The sequence below is a fragment of the Onychomys torridus genome, chromosome 8 (genome assembly GCF_903995425.1).
Source record: "Onychomys torridus chromosome 8, mOncTor1.1, whole genome shotgun sequence".
NCBI lineage: Eukaryota > Metazoa > Chordata > Mammalia > Rodentia > Cricetidae > Onychomys > Onychomys torridus.
In genome coordinates, this window is record NC_050450.1 from 63,874,841 (window position 1) to 63,900,209 (window position 25,369).

Genomic DNA, 25,369 nt, shown 5'->3' on the forward strand with positions numbered 1-25,369 from the left:
GAGAGAGAGAGAGAGTAATGTGCGCTGGGCGGTGGTGGCACATGCCTTTAATCTCAGCACTCGGGAGGCAGAGCCAGGCGGATCTCTGAGTTCGAGGCCAGCCTGGTCTACAGAGCAAAATCCAGGACAGGCACCAAAACTACACAGAGAAACCCTGTCTTGAAAAAACCAAAAAAAAGTCATGTGCGCCACGGGCATGCCTGGTGCCCAGATAGATCAAAAGAGGGTCTCGGATCTCTCGGAGTTGGCCTTAGGATGGTTATGTGGGTGATGGGAACCAAACCCAGGTCGAGAAAGAATCACACCAGTCCTAATGTCCTGTAACTCTTAGCAGCTCAAGCTGCACTCAAAACTTGGGAGTAATTATCCTGCCTCAGCGTCCTTGAGTTAGATACACACCAACTACGCCTGTTCCAGAACATACATTTAAAGAAGCAGGATGTTTGTGGGTTCTTGAGACCGGGCATCAATGAGTAGCTGGTACTACAGGTGTGACCCACTGTGCAGGGCTAAAGAGCAGGATCTTTAACTTGGCTTTCCAGTGTGAATCTCATGAGGTTTCCTGGGGGAAGTCAGAACTCTGAAAACAGTCCTCCCGCCCTCAAAAAACTAAGAACCAAAGACCTAGAGGAAATAAATCCAAGTGAGCCTGGCAGATTAACTAATCATGATCAGTTGAATATACAACACATAGGAACAAGGACTTGTTTTTCATTCACTGACGGCTCGTCTTCCGAGCCCGGGAATCCCAAAAGGTGTTTTGTATTCAGCAAAACTAGGTTTGACTTGGGCGTAGTGGTGCACTCAAGAAATCTCGGCTCTGGGGTGGGAGGATCGGCTTGGCCTGCATAACAAGCTTGAGGACTCAACAGCGAGACTGACCGGGAAAAATAAAACCAAAACGACGACCCGCTGTCACTTAAAAGAACGCAAGTGACCCTTGTGAGGGTGCCAAGGGACGGCACAGAGATACTTGAAGTGTAGGGTGAAGGAGGCCAGGCGGCCGGATTCCGAGGGTGGGCAGACAACAGAGAGGACCGCACGCCACGGGACCCGTCTCGAGGAAGCCGAGGCCGCGCGCCACAGCAACTTCCGGCCGCAACGCTCCTCCCGCCGGCGCCCTCGCGCAAGGCAGGCTGGGAGTGCGGGGCCCGGGCGGCCGCGCCACCGCCCACTAGCACGTCGGTGCGGGGCGTGTGGCGTCGGGGGTGGACGACACGTAGGTCACGCCTCCCTTCGTCTCCGAGCCCGTCTCCGCTCCGCCTCTGGGCGGTTCGCCCGGCTGGAGAGTGCCGCCTCTGTGCCCCAACCGCACCCCGCAGTCCTGGGCGCTCACGATCCTCCCCCTACGGAAGCCGAAGCGCACAGTCAGAATCCGGAAGAAAAACAACCCGGTGGGAAGAGTGCAGCTGATACCGGCGACCAAGGGCTGCTCCGGCCCGCACTGACTGGAGCGCGGGGACACGAGCCTGCTGGGTCACCGCGTGGGAACGATGTCGGCTGCGAGCCTGCGGAGGCCGAGCGCACCGAAAGGCAGTGTACTCGGGTGAGGACGCAGTTGTAGGCCGGTCGGCACTCGCTGTCTTCGATCCAGTCTGATCTGTGGGGCTGGGTACCAAACCACAGTGGGCCAAGGGGACAGGCCTACAGGGCTGCCCTAGTTTGGACCGCCAGATTCCGCCAGGCCAGTGTTGAATAGGCTGTTAGACCTGATACCCGCCCTAAACTTGGGCTGCCAAATTGGTCACTGCAGATGCTTCCCAAACGAGTGTCCAGTTTGTTTTTGGAGCACTGCTGTCTAAGATATTCGTCCCTTCAGCTGTAGAATAGGTATTTTGTTCGTACTTTACTTCAGCAGTACATCATGGGGTCTTCTTGATCCGGTTATGACCTCTAGAAATCAGATTTAAATAAGATCCTTTAGAGAACTGGAGCCTGGTCTCATGCTTGATCTTTAATCACGAGGAACACCGATAATCGTCCTATTGAGTGGAACTCATGGTGCATGGATTTGCGGCTAATCATCAAAATTGTGAACAGGGATGACAAATCTCGAATTTTATTCTTTATCCACTTAGAGTTAAGTGCCTGGGAATACAAGAAGCCATTGAGTAAAAGGGTAACAACCTGCCTTAATCCTCTGTTGGACAGCAGGGGGAGACCGCGAGAGGGCCTGAGAAAAGGTGTTTTTTTTGTATTATTTTGTTTATATTCATAGGGAGAGGCAGGAAGTTGCTTTAAGCTAACCAAGAAATGTTTCTTACAAGCCACACTTCTGAGAATATGTACCTCTAAGAACAGGGTCTGATGGACAAGAGATGTTTCAGAACAGCCTGTCCTTCCCTTCAGGATCCTCAGGATCCTGTGCTTCAGTGCCTGGGGTTGGTGGAACTCACAGGCTTTGTCTCTGTACAGGCTGAGCTCCTGCTTGCTCTGTCCTGGGAACAGTGTGGGCTTCTTGGAGCATTGCTATAGCAATGTGCTCACCCAGGGGCTCTACAAGTGTTTAACTCTCCTGAACTTCTGTTTAGGATGTGTGGTATTTGAGAGCTGCTAATTACTACTCCTGATACTCTGGGACATATAGAGAGCTGAGATTGGAATGTTATTCCCCAACTGATGATGTTTCCCAGTAGAGAGTAGACTGTTGAGATATTTAAAAACCTGTTACTTAGAAACTTGTACTTAGGCTCCATGACAGCCTTGGTAGAATCTGTTGTACTCCAGGGATTGGTAAGGTAGGAGTGAGGAAGGGAATATGCTGTTGGTTTTGTTCTTTTCTGAATTCCTGTTCTTGTAGCTCTGAAGCCTACGAGCAGGGACAATCAACCTCTAATACCTTCTTGGTGCTCTTCGGAACCTATAGGTTGAGGAATGGGAGTACAGAGCTGCTGAGCCATAGAGGATGGGTAAGGTGTAGCTAGCTGGAAGGGCTAATGGCTGTCCAACTCATCATGTGTTCCTTTTCCTGGCCAAAACCCCTTCGGCGCTGTGTGTCAGGTGCTGCTGGGGTCTGGGCAGTTGTGAACCTGTGTAGAGGAACCAGTTCAAGGGAAGAGATTCCTGATTCAGGAGGTAAAAGGGAAAGGGAAGGCTTTATAGTTCATTGCTCCTTTTCCTCTTTTCCTACCACAAGATGCAGAAACAAGCTGAGCATGGTGGTATACAACTTTAATCCCAGAACTTAGGAAGCAGAGGAAGGCTGATCCCTGTGAGCTCCAGGCAAGCCTGATCTACTTAAAGAGTTGGAGGCCAGCCCGGGCTGCATAGTGAGACTCTGTCTCAAAAACAACAGACTAACAAACATGCAGACACATTCCCCATGATTGCTGAAGTGGAAACCATTAACAGGTCTAGGTCCCTGTCCATCCCTCAGCCTCCATTCTCTGTGACTTTCTCTAGCATATTTTCCACAGTGTACATGTCATGACATGGAATGTGGCCTCGGCAGCCCCCACTGTGAACCCCAGCGACCTGCTTCAACTGAGCAACAAAGACTTGAACCTGGACATCTATGTCATTGGGTAGGTATCTGGGGCCTCTGTCCCTGTGGAGGACCGGTGTGGCCCATCCCCCGTCGTTGTATAGTCTGAGGGTGAGTGAGGGCTGTCATCCTCATTGGGTCTAGCCTCGTGTTTCTTGTCCTGAGTCAGCCATGGTTATGGATTGGAGATCAGCAGCCATACAGCTAGGGAAGGGAGACATGCTGGTCTGACAGTATGATGAGAGAGTTCCAGGTGACTATGGGAGAAGCTATGGGTGTCCTTCAGGCCAGAGGATGAGCCTCTGCCTTGGTCAGTTTGCAGGAAATGAATTCTGGACTCATAAGCCTTCTTTCTGATGCTGCTTTCGAAGACCCATGGAGCAGTTTCTTCATGGATATGCTTTCCCCTCTGAACTTTGTCAAGGTAAGTTCAAAGTTCACGAGCAATGGAGGATTGTGTGTCACCTTCACTGACTCCCAGTTGCTTGTCTGATGTGTTTCTCTTGCTTGCACTTAGCTTTTCAGGCTCTTTCCCGTTCACTACAAGGGTTAAAGCTCACATTGCACTTGGCTCCCTGGAACTCTCGCCTGCCTTGTGCTGTTCCAGGGTACCGCAGGCCGAGCTATGACTTCACACCTGGATTGGAAGTGCAGCAGAGCTTATTAATATCCCCTCCTGGCCCACCCTCCAGTTTCTACTTATCCCCAGCATGAAATCTCTGAGTGTGGGATTTGCTGTTAGACCTTGTAAATAAGCTCTTGGTGTGTGTTGTTTTACACTCTTAACTCTTGAAATTGAAATACTTTACAGATAAACCCAGGGCTCAGAGATTACTTTCTGGGACCTGAATCCAGATCTTTGAAACCTTTTAACCCATGCTCTAAACTATCATATTTTACTGCTATATGAGTGCATGCTAAGACTGACAGGTAATCCCCAGGCTAACCTGCTGATATCACATGAATATCAAGTTCTGATTGGCCTAGAAGTTAGGAGAGGGGAAGAAGGTGTAGTGGAAAGTAGTTCTGAATCTGAGGGACCAGTTAAACCATAGGATAATGATGGGAAGTCTTTAGGTCACCACAGGGCATGCACAAATACCCATTCACAGTGCCCAGTTCACAGCTGCTCGGAAATACTAGAATTCTCTCCATTCCCTTTCTAGGATAAGTTTTATTCCTCAGTATTCTGTTACCTAGTTGGTTCAGGGACGCTGGAACAACAGCTGTGTGGCTCTCTTGAGAAGGAGCGACACAAGGCTGAGTCTTCCTGAGACTCGATAATGCCAGCCCAGAACCCTTGGTACCCAATCCCCGACCCCCCACCCCCACAAAACTGAGAAGCCTCTTCTAGGAGACTTGGAGCTATTCCCTAATGGAGGGAAGAACCTCCCCTCTCGGTGCTCATTTATCCCCAAGACTCCTTATGCCTCCTCAAGCCTTGATCTGTTGGCAAGGGATTGGTAGGGTGGAATGGAGCCAAGGAAATTAGCTGAGTTCGTGGCAGGGACACAATCCATTCTGCTCAGGTGGCCTCCTAGAACTGAGAGCTGGCCTAAGGTCTCGAAGCCCACAGCAGACCCCTCACCTTCCCTGTCCACAGGCAGTCCCTATGGGAGTTGACCAGCCATGTACTCTGAGAACTCGGGGACCTCTGCTCTCCAGGGTCTGGTCATCTGCCGGTTCCGTCAGCCCCTCCTCCTTGATCTCTTCGTACTGGAGCTCTCCCTGGAAGGCTCTGGCTTTTCCTAGCAGCCCCACCCTTTCTCCTAGTCTCAACTGCTTCTGCCCTCTGTTTTCCCCAACTTCCTGCTGCTGCTCACTTAAAGTGGCCCGGTCTTTGTGTTGGAGCCCAGTGGCCCAGACCTACTCTGTTAGTTAGGATTAAAGCAAATCTTCTCCTGAATTTTACCAGTTTCTTGGTTTCTGTCCTGACCCTGGGATATGGTCCCTCATAATATAGTCCTGCCCAGGCTTCTGTTGTCATAGATAGTTGTGACTATGGAAAAATAGAAAACTTGGAATGTAATGGGTAAATTACTTACAGCTAGGTCAGAGACTCAATTCCTATTAACCCTCCCCCCACCCCACCCCACCCCAAAAACCTGAAGACTTAGGGCAGAGGGTAGGTTAGTATATACATTTGTAGCAACCTCAGAGGACTCAGGCTCCAGTATCTCCTTTGTTCAATACTGAGTTTGGGGTTCCCCCTACTTTGACTCTTCCACTGTGCTGGGGCTGTTCTTGGACTGTGGGATCAAGTTTCATAATTCCTGGAAGGCCCCAGTATAGTTCTCCACCCCGAGATTTCCTCCTTGGCCTTTGCACCTCACGTTCCGGAAACAGCTACTGGAGTGGTGGGTGTAGACAGTCCAGCCCTGAGAGAGAGCGTCACTAGGGATGGCCTTTTCCCACCCCACTCTGCAGCCACCCATAGTAGGCATTTTGGCAATCCCAAAGCAGTCTTCCTAGTTCCCCTGCCTCCCAAAATCAGTCCTACATCAGCAAGCCAGGGACAGCTGAAGCTGGGGGAAAGCTTGCGCCTCTCCATGGGTGTTAGGTACTTTCCCCAGCTCTGGAGCCTGTCCTCAGTACTCAGTTCCATCCCCTGTACATTGCCTTCATGGACATTCAACCAGAGAGTCTGAAGTTATTTATTTACATTTCATTTCTGCAGCTGTGTCTCCTGTTTCCCAGACTAAACTTAAACTCTGGATCCTCCTTCCTCTACCTTCTTAAGTGCTAGGATCACAGTGTATGCCACATGCCTAACTTTCTAGTTCTGTGTAACACACACACACACACACACACACACACACGCACACGCACACGCACACACGCACACACGCACACACGCATACCATAACACACACGCTTTTTCACTGGGCTAGGACATGTATAGAAAAATGCTCAGATGCTTACCCAGCATGCATAGGGCTCTGAAATTGGTCCTCAGCATTGGAGGGGAAAGGGTAGGAAGAAAAGTGGATGGGTGCAATAAGTGTAGAGTCAATGGATTTTTGTTTTTGAGTTGCCATTGGTCAACTCAAGATTCAGAACAGCACCTTAGAAGCTTCTCTCTTGTTTTTGCTTATGTTTAAGAATCTCTGAGCTGCTGGGTAGTAGTGGCACATGGCCTTTAACCCCAGCACTTGGGAGGCAGAAACAGGCAGATCTCTGAGTTCAGTGCTAGCCTGGTCTACAGAGCAAGTTCTAGGACAGCCAGGGCAACACAGAGAGACCCTGCATCAAGAAAAAGAATTCCTAAGCAAAAATGGGTATTGGGCCACATACCTGTAATGCCAGCACTCAAAGGGCCTTGCAGGAGGATTGTCGGTTCAGGTATACTTAAGATACCTAGCAAGATCCTGTCTCAGAAAAGGGGGCGGGATGTAGAGAGAGCTCAGTGGGTTAGAGCACGTGGTGCAATAGCCTGGAGATGCCAGCCCGCATGAAAATTCAAACATGGCCATGTGTACTCTAACGCTATGGGGTAGTGGACAGAGGAGGATCATTGGGCTTGCTGGTCACCAGCCCAGCTCCAGGTTCAATGAGGGACCCTGTCCCAAAGGAATAAGGTGGAAATCAACAGAATGGCACACCTGATAACTTCTACAGTATTCACCTGAATACAGATACAGACACTCAAATATCACTAAGCCAACAAATAATGTCTTCACATCCATATGGCATGCTATTATTCCTGCTTCATCCATGAGAAGAGAGGCTGAGAGATAGGGAGTACATAGAGGCTCTTAGGACAGCATTGTGAGAAGAGCACCCAGATGTGCATAGGCTGGGTTGGAAGAGTAGTGCCTTTCTAGTGGCAAGCTCCTCAGGAAGCCTGTTCTCTCTCCTCCATCCCCAGGACTGTAAGCAGAAACTGAAACTGCAGCTCCGGAGTGCACTGTTGGGCAGCTCAGAGAGCAAAGGAAAAGAACGAAATTCAGATGCACCCTGTAGACTCTTGGGCAGGCTTTGCATGTGGTTCCAGGCTCTTTTAAAAGTCCCCCTAGTCAGTCTTAGAAGGGATACAACTGGCCTTTGCAGTTTAATGAATGACCTTTGCCCTCTGCTGCAGATCTCCCAAGTCCGTATGCAAGGGCTTCTCTTACTGGTCTTTGCCAAGTATCAGCATTTGCCCTACATCCAGATCATCTCTACAAAATCTACCCCTACTGGCCTCTACGGGTACTGGGTAAGGACTAAGCTCTCATCTGAGATGTGCGCTGACAAGGGCTGGATGCTTTGGAGCTAAGCAAAACGGGAATGAACTGAGTCTGGATATTCTGCGTAGCCTAGGACCCTGCATACCTACCCTTATGCCCCAACCCAAACCCTGCCATCCCAGCAGGGCCCAGATATTCCTGAGATCCTAGATTGGGGTATTGGGCTTTGTGCATGGAAGAATTAGCCGGGAAGCTGGGTGTCTATGGCTGAGATCCTGGGGGAGGAAAGACTGCCTCCCCTCAGACCTAGGATGGGAAAAGGGACGTGTGCATACAATCCACCCTTCTTCCCACCTGTTCTACCAGGGGAACAAAGGGGGAGTCAACATCTGCCTGAAGCTGTATGGTTACTATGTCAGCATCATCAACTGCCACCTGCCTCCCCATATGTCCAACAATGACCAGCGGCTGGAGCACTTTGACCGGATCTTGGAGAGTCTGACTTTTGAGGGATATGATATTCCCAACATCCTGGACCATGAGTGAGCCTGAAGCGGCAAACTGTCACCCCTGCCCTCCCCCACGCCAGCCCAGGCTAGCACTGACTGCTGAGTCTTCTTCGCTGCCAGTCAGTAGTGCTCCATCTCCCAACCCTCCCAACCCCTTTCCTCATGTCCCATCTACTGTACCACCCAGCTTTGCCTGCCTGATGTCCACCTTCCTCTGGCCTCTCTGTCCTTCCTGGAAACCCCAGACACTTGTAAACATCCTAGGTCAAGACCCTTGTGGTTCTTGAGTTCACCACAGGAGCTGTTTCTCAGCTTGTCCAGATGGTCAGTTGGGGAGCAGCGGGCTAGAGCTGCTCTGTGTTTGCCATACCTAGCTGTGCAAGTCCTTTGACTTAAATATAGCATTGGGACCAAGGACTGTCCTGTTGGACCCATGCATGTCCTGCCTGGCCTTCATCTGCTGCTGTCTTAGAGTCTAGCTTCTTGCCTACCCCTGAGCTTTTTCCTCCCCGCAGCCCTTGGGCCTGTGCCTCCTCACTGACCTCGTCACAAACCCTCAGGTGCCCTCCTTTTTTTCCCTGAAGCCTCATTCTGTGGTTTGGAGACATGAACTTTCGCATTGAGGACTTTGGGTTGCTCTTTGTTCAGGACTGTATAACAAGACAGTGCTACCGTGAGCTGTGGGAGAAGGACCAGGTACTAAGTGAGCAGAGGGCGCCTGTGTGTGTGTGTGTGTGTGTGTGTGTGTGTGTGCGCGCGCGCGCGCGCGCGCGCGTGTGCGCGCGCGTGTGATCTGAACCTGTCATGGAGGTCTGTGAAATGTTCAGAGAGCAGCAGTGCTCCAGTTGTTTGGGATCTGTTCTCCCTTCTCTCTGGGTGGGAAGAGGAGTCCAGCCAGGTTTTGCACATGGAGGTGGGGTGGCCATACTGTCAGTACTGATCTTCACCTCGTGAAACCATGAGCATGCTCAAGAATAGGGAGCCAGACTAGGCATTGGCAGCTCACACCTCTAATCTTAGGACTCAGGAGACTACGACAAGAGGATTGTTGTAACTTTATGTCACCTTGGCTACACGAGTTCCAGCCAAGTCTAAGCTTGGCTGCCTTGGTTCCAGCTTGGCTACCTTGGTTCCAGCCAAGTCTAAGCTACAATGTGAAATCCTAGCACCCCCCTAAAAATAAGGCAGAGAGGGGGGTCCAGATTAGCTTTGGCCAGTGTTGGCCTTATAACACGCATTATTAGCTTACTTGTATCCCTATGGCCTCCCCTGTCCCAAGCCTGGTTACCTCAGGAAGATAATATGCCACCCCTTTTGGGGTGTTTCCTTTCCTATGTCCCCCACACAAGCCTTCTAGTGACCCCCAGACAGTTGGAAATCGAGGTCTACTCTCCACTGAGAAAGGATAGACAGGGAAAATGGCCACCAGCTGCTTCTGCTGGTCCTGTGAAGTCCCATTTCAGGAGCTGTGGGGACTGCTTAAGCAGTGACAGGAAGAGGTGGTGCTGACCTGGTGCATCAGGACTGGAGTAAGATGGGGACTGTGTCTTTATCTACAGCTCTCCATTGCCAAGAGACGGGACCCACTGCTCCGGGAGTTCCAGGAAGGTCCACTGCTCTTTCCACCCACCTACAAGTTTGATAGGCACTCCAACAACTATGACACCAGGTGAGGAGGAAATTGGTGCCCAGGAGGCTCTCGAAGTCTAAGTATGCCAGCCAGCTTTGGGCGCAGGCTGGAGGTCTGGGTGTGCCACTGAATAGAGGTATCAGGGAAGCAGGAATGGATCCAGCCATCAGCTCTCAGGAATGGACTGTCCTGCCCTTCCCTGAGGCACTGGTTATGGGAGCTTCCCAGGTTGTTCTGAGAGTGGAAGGAAAGGCTGGTGTTAGCAAGAGTGGAGGATAGGGTTGAAGGTTACTGAAGGAGAAGGGCATTGGCAAGAGCAGAGGGGGCCCTTACTTAGGAGGGAAGGCACCTGAGCATTCCAGAAAACCTTACCTATAGTTCCCAGGGCCTTCTAGTCCCCATACAGGGGTACAAAAGCGTTGCCTAAGGTAGTTATTCACATTAAGTTCCCCTACCCCAGATTCTGAGTGTGTCAAATAACTATACGAGGAAAATCAGACATGGTTTTACACAGTTGTAATACTTGAACTCGGGAGGTGCAGGCTAGGCCATCGTAACAAGTTCAAAGCCAGACAGGGCTACATGAAACCCTGTCTTTAAAAAAAATACCCACCTAGAGATGGAGAGCTGACTCAGTAGTTAGGAGCACTGGCTTCTCTTCCAGAAGACCCAGGTTCAATTCCCAGCACCCACATGGCAGTCTCTAACTTCAGTTCCAGGGGACCCGACACCCTCACACAGACATATATGTAGGCAAAACACCAATGCACATGGAATAAAAATAAAATAAACAGGGCTGGAGAGATGGCTCAGGGATTAAGAGCACTGGCTGCTCTTTCAGAGGTCCTAAGTTCAATTCCCAGCAACCACATGGTGGCTCACAACCATCTGTAATTAGATCTGGTGCCCTCTTCTGGCCTGCAGGCAGACATGCAGACAGAATGCTGTATACATAATAAAAAAATAAAATAAAATAAACAACAACAACAAAAACCCACCCACCCAGAGGAAAGAAAGGAAGGAAAAAGTGAAGTTCCCAGAGAACAGCACAGAGGAGGTATATACACCCGAGCCACTCCCCACTCTGCTGAACTCAGCTGCACGGTGCTTTAGCCATGGGCTTCTCAGTCCTGAAACGGACATGATCAGTATGCATAACTCATGGGGCTCAGAGTTGGCTGAGATCTGCCTAACCCAGGACCTGATACCCAGTGAGCACGGGTGATATCTGTGATTATTATTGAGATTGGTCTCTTCACGTGGGGTGGCGGTCTTTCTGAAGAACTGATGAGAACGGACCAGGTCACTACCGAAACCTGAGGCTCAAATGGAGAGCCTCAGACGGCAGAGCAGCTCTGGCAGCAGGCTCTTGACCAGTTTAGGGCAAGATTATTGGGAAGGAAGACACCAGCAAAGTGGCTGGGGTTAAAAGGGCAATAGGTATCTCCACAGCAAGCCAGGGCAAAAGGTAGCTATGGGCTTCATGTATGGAAATGGCTTGACAGTCTAAATGTCCTTACCAAGGACAGGGAAAAGGTGCACCATTTCAAGAATGGAGCAAGGCAGGGGAGGGCTAGGGCTAGGGCAGTCCACACAAGCAGAGGCAGTACAGAAACAGAGTAGGCTGCAAAGTAAGAAAGAGGACAAGCTCTGGCTGGCTGATGTGACCACAGCTGCAGGGAGACTGGTCTCCACAGTCGTTCATTGAACTCAAGCAGTAACGTGGAATCTGGAAGGCCTCAAGAACTGGCTGGGGCCTGGGAGGCCAGCACCTCAGGACCTCAGTGTGAACTGGACCTGTAATTCAGTGGTAGAAGTGTTGGCTAGCTCCTGTAAGGCCCTGTTCAATCCTTAACAAGTAGGGTATAATTCCCCCGGGGCATAGTGGAGAGCCTGCCAGCAGACTGGGGCTGTCACTGGCAGGGTCTGACAAGGTGGTTAGGTAGTAAGTACAGGCAGGCCCTCAGGTGGCTTAGCTAGTGGGTGAGCTGGGCTCCCATCTGATTCTCTGGCTTGGTAGTGCTTTTTCACCTACAGTACTTCGTCTCAGGGTAGGACTACGTCTGTAGCTCTGGTATGTAGAATGCTTGCCTAGCATGTGTAAAGCCCTGAGTTGCTTCAGCAGAACACCCCACCCCAATAATTCGTAGCCAGTGTTTCCAGCAGGAGCAAAAGGGGAGGATCAAGACACAACAGCAGAAAGAGACCACAAAGAAGGAGACGGGTGCTCGTTACTATCTACCAGCCCTGCGTGCTGTGTAGATGTGACTGACACGGAGCCCTCTTACCATGTCCCAGGCATTGTGCAGAAAGCCTCGCATCACTTCATTCTTGACAGAGACAGATAGGGCTGTTACTGATTGTATAAAAATGGAGGGCTGGTTAGATGACTCAATGCATAAAAGTGCTTGACATGCAGGGACCTGAGTTCAATCTCTGGAACCCACAGTGGAGGGATCCCCACAAGTTGTCTTCTGACCTCCACGCATGCCATGGCAAGTATACACACTAATAATAAGTAAATTTATTTTTTATTATTTTATTTGTTTGTTTGTTTATTTTTGGCATTTCTAGACAGGGTTTCTCTGTATGACAACACTATGTGTCCTGAAACTCACTTTGTAGACCAGGCTGGCCTTGAACTCACAGAGATCCACCTGCCTCTACCTCCTGAGTTCTAGGATTAAAGGCATGCGCCACCACCAACTACCAGTCTAATAATAAGTACATTTAAATAAGGAGAATGGATTTCAGGTACTTCTAAGGCAGGTAGGAAGAGCCTTTGTGATTTGGGAAGAATCTGCCTGCTGCAGAGCTATGAGTTTTCAGTGGTGCTCAGAGCCCATAAAGAGATGTCTAGGCAGGAACAGTGGAGACTTCCTGTGGTGGACATTGATGAGCCCACCCGGAAAACACGCACAGCAGTTCAGACACCAGTGCCAGGAAGCTCCACTGCTCTGGAGTGCCACTAAGCTTGGACATGCTGTGTCATCAGGGCTAGGTTGGTGAAGTGCCGCTGCACAACCGTAAGGACAGAGTTCAGACTCTCAACACCCATTCTAAAGTAGATGCCTGTAACCCCAGGGATCCCTGGAACTCATTCATCAGCCAGACTATGAACAGACAAACGGTAACTGCCAGATTCAGTATGAAATCCTGCCTCAAAAGAAAAGCCTAGCATGGAAAGCCTAGCGTGGTGGCATACATCTTTAATCCAGCACTAGGGAAGCAGAGGCAGCCAGATCTCTGAGTTCAAGGCTAGCTTGGTCTACAGAATGAGTTCCAGGACAACCAGGGCTACACTGAGAAACCCTGTCTCAAAAAACAAAAAAAACAAAACAAAAAAAAAACAGGATGGAGAGCAATGAAAAGAGACTGTCACCAACTTCTGACCTCTGTACACATTCACACAAAAACCTAAATACACCCCCACACACACACACACACACACACCAACCAAATACAATATAATCCCAGCTACTTGGAGGCAGAAGCATAAGGATCATTCATGTCTTCTAGTCCATCCTGGGCTACATAATAGGGTCCTCTCTCAAAGGCCAAAGGGCAGGAGATCTGGTCCAATTGTAGTTTTTATGTGTTTGATACCTAACACTGCCAAACAAAATAAACCCTGGTGAACCATTGATGTCCCTTTGCTACCCAGAGCAAAACCTGGATCTAATTTATTTTTGTCCCAGGTATAAAGAGACTTCCTAGCCTATGTTTGAATCAGGAGCCTGATAAAAGTATTCAAGCCAGACTAACAAAGGGACCCACCAATGGCAGGGAGAGCCAAAAAGTCATGATTAGCTTGGTTAGGAGTCAGCCAGTATGTTTCCATACTCGAAGAAATGCCAAAGGAAGCTGGCAGCCAGAGACAGGAGGGGTCAGTTCTATTTGTCAAGGAAATACGGGTTGGTTTGTTTGTTTTTGCAGTGAGAGGTTGAACCCAGAGCCCCACATGTAGTAGGCAAGGCTGTATACACCTCAGCCCTAGGAGAGTATCCTGAAGGAGGCAGCAGTGTTGTTTAGAGAGAAGAGGGACAGCTCTCTAGTCCGTCAGCAGTACTGCTGAGTAGCACCTTGTGGGAACAAGACCCTGGCCTGTGTAGCTGTCCTAAGTGACTGAAGGTGATTTCTGTGTCTGTCTAGCCATGCACAATGACTGTGAATGATTTTTGTGTAGAGCATAGAATGCAGCTTTCATCAGCCGCGCAGTGTCCTGAGCCAGAATGTAATGAGAAACGAGGTCAGCTCCATTACAGGGGAGGGTGGAGGGCTGGGTGGCAGGGCGGGAAATCCTGTTAAAGAGTCAGGGATTGCACCCGCTGCTGTTACAGTAACCATTATGGATGCAGAATGGGCATGGAGCAGAGGGTATTACAATCAAAGCTAGGCAAGACTGTGTCACGGACACATTAAGCACATGAGCAGTTTAACCATGCTCCAGAGTTCAGTGAGCACTTAAAAGCTGTGTGTAGGGAGCTGAGGTGAAAAGTGCTCTCATACACAGAAACTGAGCAGAGAGTACCATGTGCCACGGCTACTCTGGGGTGAGCAGATTGGTTCTGTTGTTGTGGTTTTTGGTTTGGGTTTTAGAACCTTTAGAGAATCTTGCAGAGTCTTGTGGCTTTAGTTTTCTGAAAGTGAAGGCATGTTCATTCATTTGAGAAACAGTTATGTGCAATCCGTTCAGCTAGAAAGCCTTAGTGAGGTTGACCTACACTGTAGGACAGTTGTGTCTTCTCTGAAGGGAGTCAACCTGTTCACAGAGGGAGGGGAGTGGACAGAATGAAGCCCAGTGGAGGTACACAGCCTTTGCAGTCAGCAGATATGGGCAAGCATCCTGCTTCCACCAGGAGAGAATGAAGCCCAGTGGAGGTACACAGCCTTTGCAGTCAGCAGATATGGGCAAGCATCCTGCTTCCACCAGGAGAGAGGAGCTTCTCTCAGTTTTAGAGAAGTGTGACCTGTAGGACACACTCTGGGGACTGGAGAGATGGGTCAGAGGCTCACAGCGCTCGTTACACTTGCAGAGGACCCAGGTTCGGTTCCCAGCACACACATGGCCCCTCACAACTGTCTATTACTCCAGTTCCGGAGCATCTGTGAGTATGCATGCATGTGGTACATAAAAATATATGCAGACAACACCCATCCACATAAAATAAAAATGAATAAATCTTTTAAAAGATGAAAGACAGGATTATTGGAGCAGTCAACAAGACATGTCATAGTGCATAGTACACTAAGGATCCGTTTCAAATCCTAAGAAATGTAGAACTTGAACAACAGATACAATAACGTCTAATTTGCCTTTTGTTTCCTATCTTGTTTGTCAAACAAGCTGCAGGAACTGGGAGTGTGGCTCAGTGATAGTTATCAGCCTCGTGCCCTGGGTTCTACCCAGTGCTGCAAAAACAGTCTCATTGACTGTGTTTGGTTTGATTGGTTGATTTTTGTTTTTATTTTGTTTTGAGGTAGGCTCTTACTGTATAGCTCCTGCTGGCCTGGAATTTATATAGATCAGGCTGGCCCTGAACTCATAGATATCCACCTACCTCTGCTAGGATTAAAGGACATGCACCACCACACAAAGGACATGCACCACCACACGTGCCCTGTTGACACTGCTGCTGCTGCTGCTGCTGCTGCTGCTGCTTCTTCTTCTTCTTCTTCTTCTTCTTCTTCTTCTTCTTCTTCTTCTTCTTCTTCTTCTTCTTTTTAAGATTTATTTATTTATTTTTAAAAGGATTTTTTTTTAGGTTTATTTATTTATTATGTATACAGTGAGTGTTCAGCCTGCAGGCCAGAAGAGGGCACCAGATCTCATTACAGATGGTTGTGAGCCACCATGTGGTTGCTGGGAATTAACTCAGGACCTCTGGAAGAGCAGCTAGTGCTCTTAACCTCTGAGACATCTCTCCAGCCCCGACACTGCTTCTTAATCTTGCTTGCCTTGGTGGAGAAGACGAACAGTGCAGATGTTAAAGAAAAGAGAGGAGGAAGGGCTGGCTGAGAAGACCTGAGGGGGCAGGAGACAGCGTTTGGTTCAGGATTGAGGACACTAATGTGATAGAAGGTCTGGGGTTTGTTTTGTTTTGTAATTATTTGTTTTTATTTCTTCTGTGCACTGGTGTTTCGCCTGCATGCATGTCTGTGTGGGGGTGTCGGATCCCCTGGAACGGGAGTTACTGGCAGTCGTGAGCTGCCATGGGGGTGCTGGGAATTGAACCCAGGTCCCCTGGAAGAGCAGCCGGTGCTCTTAACAGCTGAGTCATCTCTCCCCAGCCCTAGGTCTGGATTCTTAACCATCTCAGAGTTGAGGAGAAGCTGTGCTTTGAAGGAGAAGTGCATTCATGTGTCTCTTAACAAGTAGTAAGCCTCGCTGGGCATCTCATGTTCATGATGACTAAGGAGAGATTGGCTGGGTAGTTTTCCAGGAATCCCAATACTGGGAGGCAAAGGCAAGTGTTTCTCTGTAAGTTCGAGGCTATCCTGGTCCACATAGTGAGTTCCAGGCTGTGCAGGGGTCCATAGTAAGACCCTGACTCTGAACAAACAACAACACACCAGAGGAGTAAGAGTGTGGAAAGAACCTTTGGACCTAACAAACAGAAGGTGGTCTGGCCAGAGTCTCCACTCTGTGGCCACTCCTTGATGCCTCAGCTTCTTTGAAGTAAGTGCTGTTATCACTCCATCTCAAAGTTCTAGAAACTGAGACATAGAGAGGTGACCTCACTTGCCTGAGGCCATAGGCCTCGGAGTCCACAGTCAAGTTCACCGTGGTATCATCCTCACTTGTGGAAAGGTGTGCTGCTGTTTAAGTGACAGCAGACCATTGGACTATTAGTAAAAACAGGACTGAAGGAAGCAGGAGGCAGAGACTACTGCCAAATGAGTGGGGCATGGGAAATGGTACGTTAAAACTGGAGGCATTGCTCATTGTGCTTTATTTTAATTGTTTTCTTACATTGATATTGTGCATGAACACACGTGGGGATCAGAGAACAACTTTCAGAAGTCGGTTCTCCTCCATCCTGAACCAAACACTGCCTCCTTCTTCCTCAGGACTTCTCAGCCAGCCCTTCCTCCTCTCAAACTCAGATCTTGAGGCTTGGTGGCAGTCTCCATACCCCCTCAGCCATATTGGCAGCTCTGGTTTTTTGTTTTCTTGAGACAGGGTCTCACGTAGCCTCAAACTCACTTTATCGTGAGACTGGTTTTTGAACTGCTCATCCTCCTGCCCCCCATCCAGATGCTGGGATTACAGATGTGAACCCCTAGCCCATCCTGTTTGTGTTTTTGAGATAGCATCTCACTATATAGCCCAAGCTGGCCTTTGAACTTCAGAGACAAATCACTCTGCTTTTCTCTGCCTCTCAAGTGTAGGTGTGTGCTGCCATGCCGATCTCTGAATGGACATTTTTGAGGAGAGAGGTTGAGTTCTCCGTTTTGTAGTTAGGAGCCTGATGACCATCATGGGCCAGAGTCTGTACCATTGCTGAAGGTACACAGAAGCTCCGAGAACTCAGGCGTGGACCCCAGCTGACACTCTAACTGGGAAACAGTTACTCCTCGGTGAAGGGTGTTGTAGACAGCAACACTTGAGAGCTGGGACAGTCGAATGCGTCTGCGCACATGGTAGAAGATGAGGCGGGTTGGGAGTCAGACTTGGGAGTCCCTGGAAAGCCTGTCCGAGGACCTGTATTCATGGCGGTAAAACCCTCTAAAGATTGCATTGTGTGTGGATGATGCACACTTCTACTGAGCTGGCATGGAGCTCGGAGGACAACTTTCAGGGATTGGCTCTCTCCATCCACCATGGATTCCGTGAATGGAGCTCAGGCCTTCAGGCTTTCCTGCAAACACTTGCAGGCTAAGACATCCGGCTGGCCACTTAAGATGTTCAAGTAGAGAATCATCAGATGAGGTTTTACTGCTGTAAAGGGGAAAGGGATCCTCTGCTGAAGGAGAACTCGGAAGTAGCGCTCTCCTCCCTCCCGCATGCTTGCCTGTGTCCCTGTGTGGAGGATGAGCTTAGTGAGTGGTCAACACAGTAGCTGCTAGTGGAGCTGGATGGGGTCAGATGCTTCTGTCACTAGAGGAAGAAAGCTTTTTTTGTTTGTTTTTCAAGATAGGGATGTTCTGTGTAACAGCCGTGCCTGTCCTAGAACCCACTCTGTAGACCAGGCTGGCCTCGAACTCAGAGATCTGCCTGCCTCTGCCTCCCAAGTGCTGGGATTAAAGGTGTGCACCCCCTCTCCCATCCCCAACTATAAAGCATTTTTCTTAAATTTTGAGTTTGTTTTTGTTGTTGTTGCTTATGGTTTTTGTTTGTTTGTTTGGTTGGTTGGTTTTGGTGTTTGTGTATGTGGGTGCACTTGACCATTGCCTGTGTGTGTGCCCATGGAGGTCAGCATCAATGTCTTCATCACTTATCTCTTTAAAAGTTTCATTTATTCATTTTTTATTTTATGTGCGTTTTGCTTACCTGTATCTGTGCACTACATGCACACCTGGTGTCACAGACATTAAAAGAAGGCATCAGGCTGGGCAGTGGTGGCTCACGCCTGTAATCCCAGTACTTGGGAGGCAGAGGCAGGTGGATCTCTGTGAGTTCGAGGCCATCCTGGTCTACAGAGCTAGTCCAGAGTCCAGGACAGCCTCCAAAGCTACAGTGAAACCCTGTCTCGAAAAACCAAAAAAAAAAAAAAAAAGGCATCAGATCCCTTGGAATTGGAATTATAGATGATTGTAAATAACCACATGGGTGCTGGGTATTGAACCCAGGTCCTCTAAAAGAACAGTCAGTGCTCTTAACCTCTGAGCTATCTCTCCAGTGTTCCTCCTTTGAAACAGGAACTCACTCTTAGTCAACACTGGCTTGGAAGTTGATGTAGCCCAGGCTGTCTCAAAGTCAAAGTGGTCTTCCTCCTGTAGCCAGCTGAGTGCTGGGATCATGAGCCACCATGCCTAACTCTTTCAATTGACTCTTTAGAGAGAAAGAGACAGCGGGAATGAATATGAATGTGTGTGTAGGCCAGGTGTCTGTGTCTGCTGTCTTCATCCGTTGTCTTTTACCTTTTTCAAAAAACTGAAACGTTTTTTACATTTTTAGTGGTGAGGGGTGCACTTGCAATGACAAACAGGAAGCTCCTGAGAACTGGTTCTCACTTTTGCTTTCTACCCTGTGGGTTCTGAGGGTCACACTCAGGCTGTCAGGCTAGGTGACAAATACCTTTACTCCCTGGCATTTTTTTTTAGTTGGGTCTCTTTTCATAGCCCTGGCTTTTCTAGAACTCATTATGTAGACCAGGCTGACCTCACAGAAATTCACTTGCCTCGGTCTCCTCAGTGCTAGGGTTAAAGGTGTGCACCACCACACCTGGCTCCCACCTCATTTTTTTTTTTTAAAGATCTATTTATTTATTATGTATACAGAAGAGGGAACCAAATCTCATTACAGATGGTTGTGAGCCACCATGTGGTTGCTGGGAATTGAACTCAGGTCCTTTGGAAGAGCAATCAGTGCTCTTAACCTCTGAGCCATCTCTCCAGCCCCCACCTCATTTTTTGAAAATGGTCGCTTACTGACCTGGAGCTCACCAATTCAGTTATCCTGGCTGGCTAGTGAGCTCCAGCAGTCTGCCTGCTTCCACCTTCCTTAGCACTGGGTTTACAGTTGCATGCTGCCATACTTTACTTACATGGTTTTGAATTTTATCAGGATTTGAACTCAGAACCTCGTGCTTATATATATGTTGAGCACTTTCTGATGACTTTTGAGAACAAAGAATCACAGTGGTAGAGTGCTTGCCGAACATGTACGCAAGTCCTAAGACAGATGTAAACTGGGCATGGGAGCACACACCTGTACTCCCAGCACTGATGAAGGCAGGAGGATGAGAAGTTCAAAGTCATCCTCACCTTTACTGAGAGTTTGAGGCCAGTCTGGATTCAGGAGACCCGGTCTGACCACAGTGACCAAGTTCTACAGAGAGCCTTTTTTTATGCAGAAGCTTGTTCTAGATCTAGAGGTGATTCAGCTCATCTGTTATCTTAGCAGCCCGTGAGGTAACAACTGTTCTCATCTCCATTTTGCAGATGAGGAAGCTGGAGCCTAAGAGGGTTAGCTTGGTGGTTCAGAGTACGTGCTCTGTGGCCATGCTGCTTGCTTGGTCTTGAGTCCTGGATACAGCACTTAGTAACTCTTTGGGAAAGTTACTCCCTTTCTAAGACTCAGTCTCCCTACTACTATAAAGGGTGAGTGGTAGCCATACTAACCACAAGCCTGTGGTTAACATTCCCCAATCATGTCTGAATCTCCACAACCTCAAAACCCAACCTAGGTCCTTTTCTGCTTTTTGTTTGTTTGGTTTTTGGTTTTTTGTTTTTGTTTGTTGTTTTTCAGAAGTGCCTTGAATGGAATATCCTGAATCAGAGTTTAGTTCATAAAAATGTGGGCTTAGGCAGAGGGTGTTTGGTCAATGCCTGCTGCTTCTGCTGGATTCTCTGCCCTGCCACACCGTGCTTCCTCCAGTTCCAGCCCAGGAGTCATGGACTGCTAGCAGGCCCGGAAGCAGGCCCAAGGAGGCACACTCTGCTGTCATGACAACCCCTTTTCTTCCCACTCTTTTGTCTACCCTAAGTGAGAAAAAACGCAAGCCTGCGTGGACTGACCGCATCCTGTGGAGGCTGAAGCGGCAGCCACAGGCCAGCCCCATGCTCTCCAGTCTGCCAACCTGCTACTTCTCACTGATGCTGAAGAGCTACACCAGCCACATGACGTACAGCATCAGTGACCATAAGCCTGTCACTGGAACCTTCAACTTGGAGGTGAACTTCTGGACTCCCAAAACCTGGCAGAGGGGTATCTGTGCTGGGCCACACCACCAAGCCCTCTGGGGCTAAGCTGTAATGTCAGGCAATCTGCAGGAGACACCTGTAGGAAGACATGATTGCCTTTCCTCTCAGATCAGGTATCCCAGTGTTTCTGAGGAGCTGTTGATGGCTCTTCCTGTCAAAAACGTGTTCAGGCCCTTTGTGAAGAGGCTTCTGTTTCTTCTAGGTACTCTCCCTTGAGGTTAATGAGTTCCATCATGCTTATTACCTCCTATGTGAAGTAGAACTTCCTTTTATCTGTCCTAATTGTATCTAGATCAAGTTGCAGAGGGAGCTCTCTCCATCCTTTATATCTTGCCACCTAATAACAAGGCAGTATAGGCCACATTGAACTGCCTGCTCCCTCAGCTTCACTACTGGCCCTTCCCCATTTTTACAGCTGTTCTTACCACAGCATTTCCCCCCAAACTGCACTGGGGCCTTGGAGAGAAACCCCTTGGGAAAGAGCAGCTTTCAGAACTTTCTCCTTGAAGCAGGTCCCTCTTCCCATCTACACTCACCCAGCTCTGGGCTATCTGCCTGCTTCTAGACTGTTCCCACAACAGGGCAAGCTCTCCCTATGACAAGCCCCTTTGGCCCTTTCTTTCCTGCTGGTCAGCTAGGGTCAGCTAGGGTCAGCTAGACTAGCCTAGCAAAGTTCTATGCCCACTGCTCTGGGTGTCTCTGTTGCTCCAGCACTCTAGAAGGACACAGTAAGGGACAGTTGGCTTATGGATTGCAGCCTACCTCCCACCCCTGTGTTTAGCTGAACCCCCTGACGTCTGTCCCACTGATCACCATGATGCCTGAATGCCTGTGGACCATGGAGAACGACATGTTGATCAGCTATGCCAGCACCCCGGAGTTCCTCAGCAGTCCCTGGGACTGGATTGGACTATACAAGGTGATGTGACCAGCCTGGCAGGGAGTCTATCATTCTGCAGTTTGTCTATCATTGGGGCTCACAGGAGCTGGCCAGAGACCATTGTTCACTCCAGAGATCCTTACTAATTTAGGGCCTGTTGGGGAAGGGAAGGCAGTGGAGTGGCCAGCCCCAGCAGTCAGCCCACCTTCTCAGTAGGATTTTCTCTAGCTTTCATACCCTCCTCAACCACTGTCTGATTGCCTCATGTCTACTCACAGGTAGGGATGCGCCACATTAATGACTATGTGTCCTATGTCTGGGTTGGCGACAACCAAGTCTCCTGTAGCAACAACCCAAACCAGGTACATCTCCAGCATGCAGACTTGACTAAATATTCTTGTCTTCTGGAAGGAAGAAAGTATTGGCTATTTACCACTATACTGGGAAGGGCCCAGTGCCCTAGAGCTGACACTGTTCCTATTGCCCTAGGTATACATCAACATCAGTGATGTCCCTGAAAGTGATGACCAGTTTCTTCTCTGTTATTATAGCAACAATCTGCACTCTATAGTAGGGATAAGTCAACCCTTCAAGGTAAGGAGTGCTGGCGGGAGAAGGGGAAGGTTACTTTGAAGGACTGGAGGGCACAGACCTGGGAGGCACCCTATACCTGTGGAGCTGTATCTGTCGAGTAGTAGGGGCATAGGAAAGTGGGTAAGAGCTCCGCTTACCTCTTCTGTCACCTGTTTTACCCTGCAGATCCCGCTTCGCTGCTTTTTGAGGGATGACGCACTGTATGAGCCTGAACCACAGATCTGAGCCCAGATGGGAGTGAATGAATCCAGGGCGGAGGCTAGAGCTGAAAGCCAGCTCTGCCTCACGCAGCACTGCCAGGAGGTCTGGGTCTGGCCCAGCCCCTGAGGAGGCGGCTGAGTATCCTCCAGCTTCCCACCTCCCAGGGGAGCCCAGACTCTTCTGCTCTCTCCAGGCTAGATGAACTGGCCATTTAATACAGGTTTTTGTTACTGAGATGTGATTGAAACAAAGTAGTGTGTCAATGGTGAAGACTTGAGGACAGTCCACTGCATGTGGAAAAGACCACTAGCTTACATGCCATTTCTTTTTTCTCCCTTTCCCCGACACAAAAACACTCCCTCTCACACCCAAGTAGCCGTGCCAGGCACATGCCCCATTTGGCACAGGCCTGCATTCCTATCACGCCATCCTGGACCTTGGGCCTGGGATGGGGGGATGTTCACATTTGTACAGGCCCCATGAATTGGGTGGAACAAGTAGCACTGGGTTCCCAAAGTCTTGGCATCTCATAGTTGTCCCCATGGGGATGAGCAGAGGCTCTGAGATCCCCGTCTGCAGTGGAAGCACCATGACTGAGTAGAGGGCATGCCCACCTCTACCCTGTAACGTGGACTCTGAGCAGGAAAATCTAGGGCCTAAGCAGAGCAGGTTGCATAGACCCAGGTTAGCTTCTGCAGGTAAGTGAGTCCCCATGTCCCCAACCTGCCCTTTACAAAGGGTTGACAGATGTTGGAGGGCCACAGCCACATTCCTCTTGGGTGGTCCTTGAGATCAAGCTCATCCCCAGCCACTCCTGTCTTGAGTCATAGAGGAAACACTGCTCCGCTCCCTGGGCCTACTGGGACCTAGATGGGAAACAGCCGAGGAGTTGTGCTCAAGACATTTGAAGGATCTAGCAGCAAGAGGCCTCAGCATTCTACAGGTGCCATGAAGATCTAGCCTGTCCCTATTCCTGCAGGTTGCCTTCTGCCAATATGATTCAACACCCATTCTTCCAAGGGAAGACACTCAGGGAGTCTTGCCCTGTAATCTCATAGCCATCTTGTGACCTAAGACTGAGAGTTACTCCAGTTACTCTAGGTTCTGTCTTCTATTCTGGGAGCCACCATGTGTTAAGAATTAACCCCTGGGGGTGGGGATTTAGCTTAGTGGTAGAGTGCTTGCCTAGCAAGCACAAGGCCCTGGGTTCGGTCCTCAGCTCTGGAAAAAAAAAAAAAAAAGAATTACTCCACCCACCCCGCCCCCCCCCCCAAGGCTTCTAGTGAGCCATAGCCGTCTGTTCTGTGTGAGTTGTTACACTGAGGGGTAATTATAAATGTGGCTTTTACATTTGTATGTGACTCCTTTGATGGGGGAGATGACCAGAATATAGGCATGGGGCCTAGAGACTGGACCTGCATCTGTGATCCATCCTGCTCTCTTACCCACAGGAGTCTCGGTTATCTAGAAAATATGAATGAGATGCCTATTGACAAGTCACTGAGAGAACCATTGCCAAACCCTTCAAGAACACCACTAGCGCTTATAGCATGCTATTCTGACTCATGAAGCCCTGGGGCTGGCTCTAGGGCCCAGGGGTCCCAACCCGCCTCCACAAACTCACGTCTACCTTCCTACACTTCGAAACACTGCCCTCAAGTCCTGGTGCAGGGTCCCTCCTCAACCGAGAAGGGTGAGTTCAGCTGTGATTGAAAGGCGGAAAGAGGAAGGGGATTGTTCCCTCTCAGGCCCTAGGCAGGATATGGCTGTTCTGGGCCCACCCCTGACCCGTTGGGTGGAAACAGGAAATATGTGAGACTTGGTGTGTGCTGGGTCTCTGCCTGGCTCCGAGACTGATAAGAGCCATTGTGTGGCCACTAGGATGAGCCTGCCCTGGATAGATGTGCTTCCCAGAGGAAGGAAGCTTTATAGGCCTTTCCTGGGCGGGGGAAGCTGAGGGAGAAAAGGAAGGTGCCCGATCATCAGTGTCAGCACAGTCCCAGGGGGCCTCTGCCCCTCCCATGCCAGCCTCTCCTGGAAAAGTCTGTTTCTCCCTGACTTCCTCATTCTCATTTCCTATAAGGAATGGCTGGAGACCCAGAGCTCAATCCCAGGCCAGGAAAATGTCAGCTGTGATTTAGCAACAATGAAGACAGAAAAACAGGAACACTCTGTGTGTGTGTGTGTGGGGGGGGTACAGTTGAAAATAAACAGGGGATACACACCCAAGGGACCCAGGAACTTACCTTGAAGCTCCAGTGGTGAGATGGGCAGAGCCTCTTACTGTTTCTCCCACCACCTTCTGCCTAGCAGGACCAGCCCTGGCCTCTAAAACACCGTGTAGTCAGTGGTGGCTCACACACTTAATCCCAGCACTTGGGAGGCAGAGGTAGGTGGATCTCTTGAGTTCCAGGCCAGCCTGGTCTACAGAGTGAGTTCCAGGTCAGCCAGGGCAACACAGAGAAACCCTGTCTCAACAAACAAAAAAGGTATAGTCAAGTAAACAGCACATGCCTATCCTAGATGAAGCAGGAGGATCTTGAGTTCAGGAGTTCAAGACTAGCCTAGACAACATTCAAACTCTTACAAAAAGAAAAAAGAAAAGAAAACGTAGGATACGGCTCACTACCTTCAGAGACAGCCAAGCTGAAGGGACCTGAAGAGGAGCAATGCCACATAAAGGATCCTCTTGGCTGGTGGAAAGCTGTGCCTCTGGTTAGAGGAATGGTTATTCCGCACTCTAGCTGATCTGAGAGGGCAGCTTGATAGGCCCTGCCAAGGACTTGCTGGGAAAGGAGTGGGGGGTGGGGGTTGTTTCCTAACCTTTGACCTGGAACCCAGGGTCCCTCATGGGTGGATGCATCAGCTCCTCTGGTTACCTGAGACAACAGGCATTTCCTCCATCCTTCAGCCCCTCCTCTTCCTGCCCCAACCCTCTGGCCAAGAGACCTCCCAATCAGACCTGGACTGCTCCAGCTGTGTCCTGAGAAGCTGGACCAGCCACATCCCCTGGGGCTGGAGTTGAAGCAGAAC

At 49.6% G+C, this 25,369-nt stretch overlaps 1 protein-coding gene across 2 annotated transcripts; it reads left to right on the forward strand.

The window, feature by feature from the left end:
- Positions 1-1,242: 1,242 nt before the first annotated feature.
- Inpp5k (inositol polyphosphate-5-phosphatase K) lies at positions 1,243-22,572 on the forward strand. 2 transcript variants are annotated; one of them, XM_036196735.1, is made up of 12 exons: positions 1,243-1,546; positions 3,403-3,524; positions 3,800-3,908; positions 7,566-7,682; positions 8,020-8,195; positions 8,747-8,858; positions 9,722-9,831; positions 20,445-20,631; positions 21,443-21,580; positions 21,820-21,903; positions 22,031-22,135; positions 22,301-22,572. In XM_036196735.1, exons 2-12 carry the CDS (start codon positions 3,427-3,429, stop codon positions 22,358-22,360), a joined length of 1,296 nt encoding a protein of 431 aa, XP_036052628.1. In that variant the 5' UTR covers positions 1,243-1,546; positions 3,403-3,426; the 3' UTR covers positions 22,361-22,572. The 2 variants fall into 2 exon arrangements, with proteins under 2 accessions (XP_036052628.1, XP_036052627.1); XM_036196734.1 differs by having other exon boundaries at positions 1,419-1,546; positions 3,417-3,524.
- The last annotated feature ends 2,797 nt before the right edge of the window (positions 22,573-25,369 follow it).

Bases quoted from the DNA above. Each gene is read 5' to 3' on its own strand.
- Inpp5k (XM_036196734.1), top strand. From the start codon at position 1,494: ATGTCGGCTGCGAGCCTGCGGAGGCCGAGCGCACCGAAAGGCAGTGTA. The intron at 3,909-7,565 runs GTAAGTTCAAAG...CCTCTGCTGCAG, and splicing joins CCCCTCTGAACTTTGTCAAG to ATCTCCCAAGTCCGTATGCA. The intron at 7,683-8,019 runs GTAAGGACTAAG...CTGTTCTACCAG, and splicing joins CTGGCCTCTACGGGTACTGG to GGGAACAAAGGGGGAGTCAA.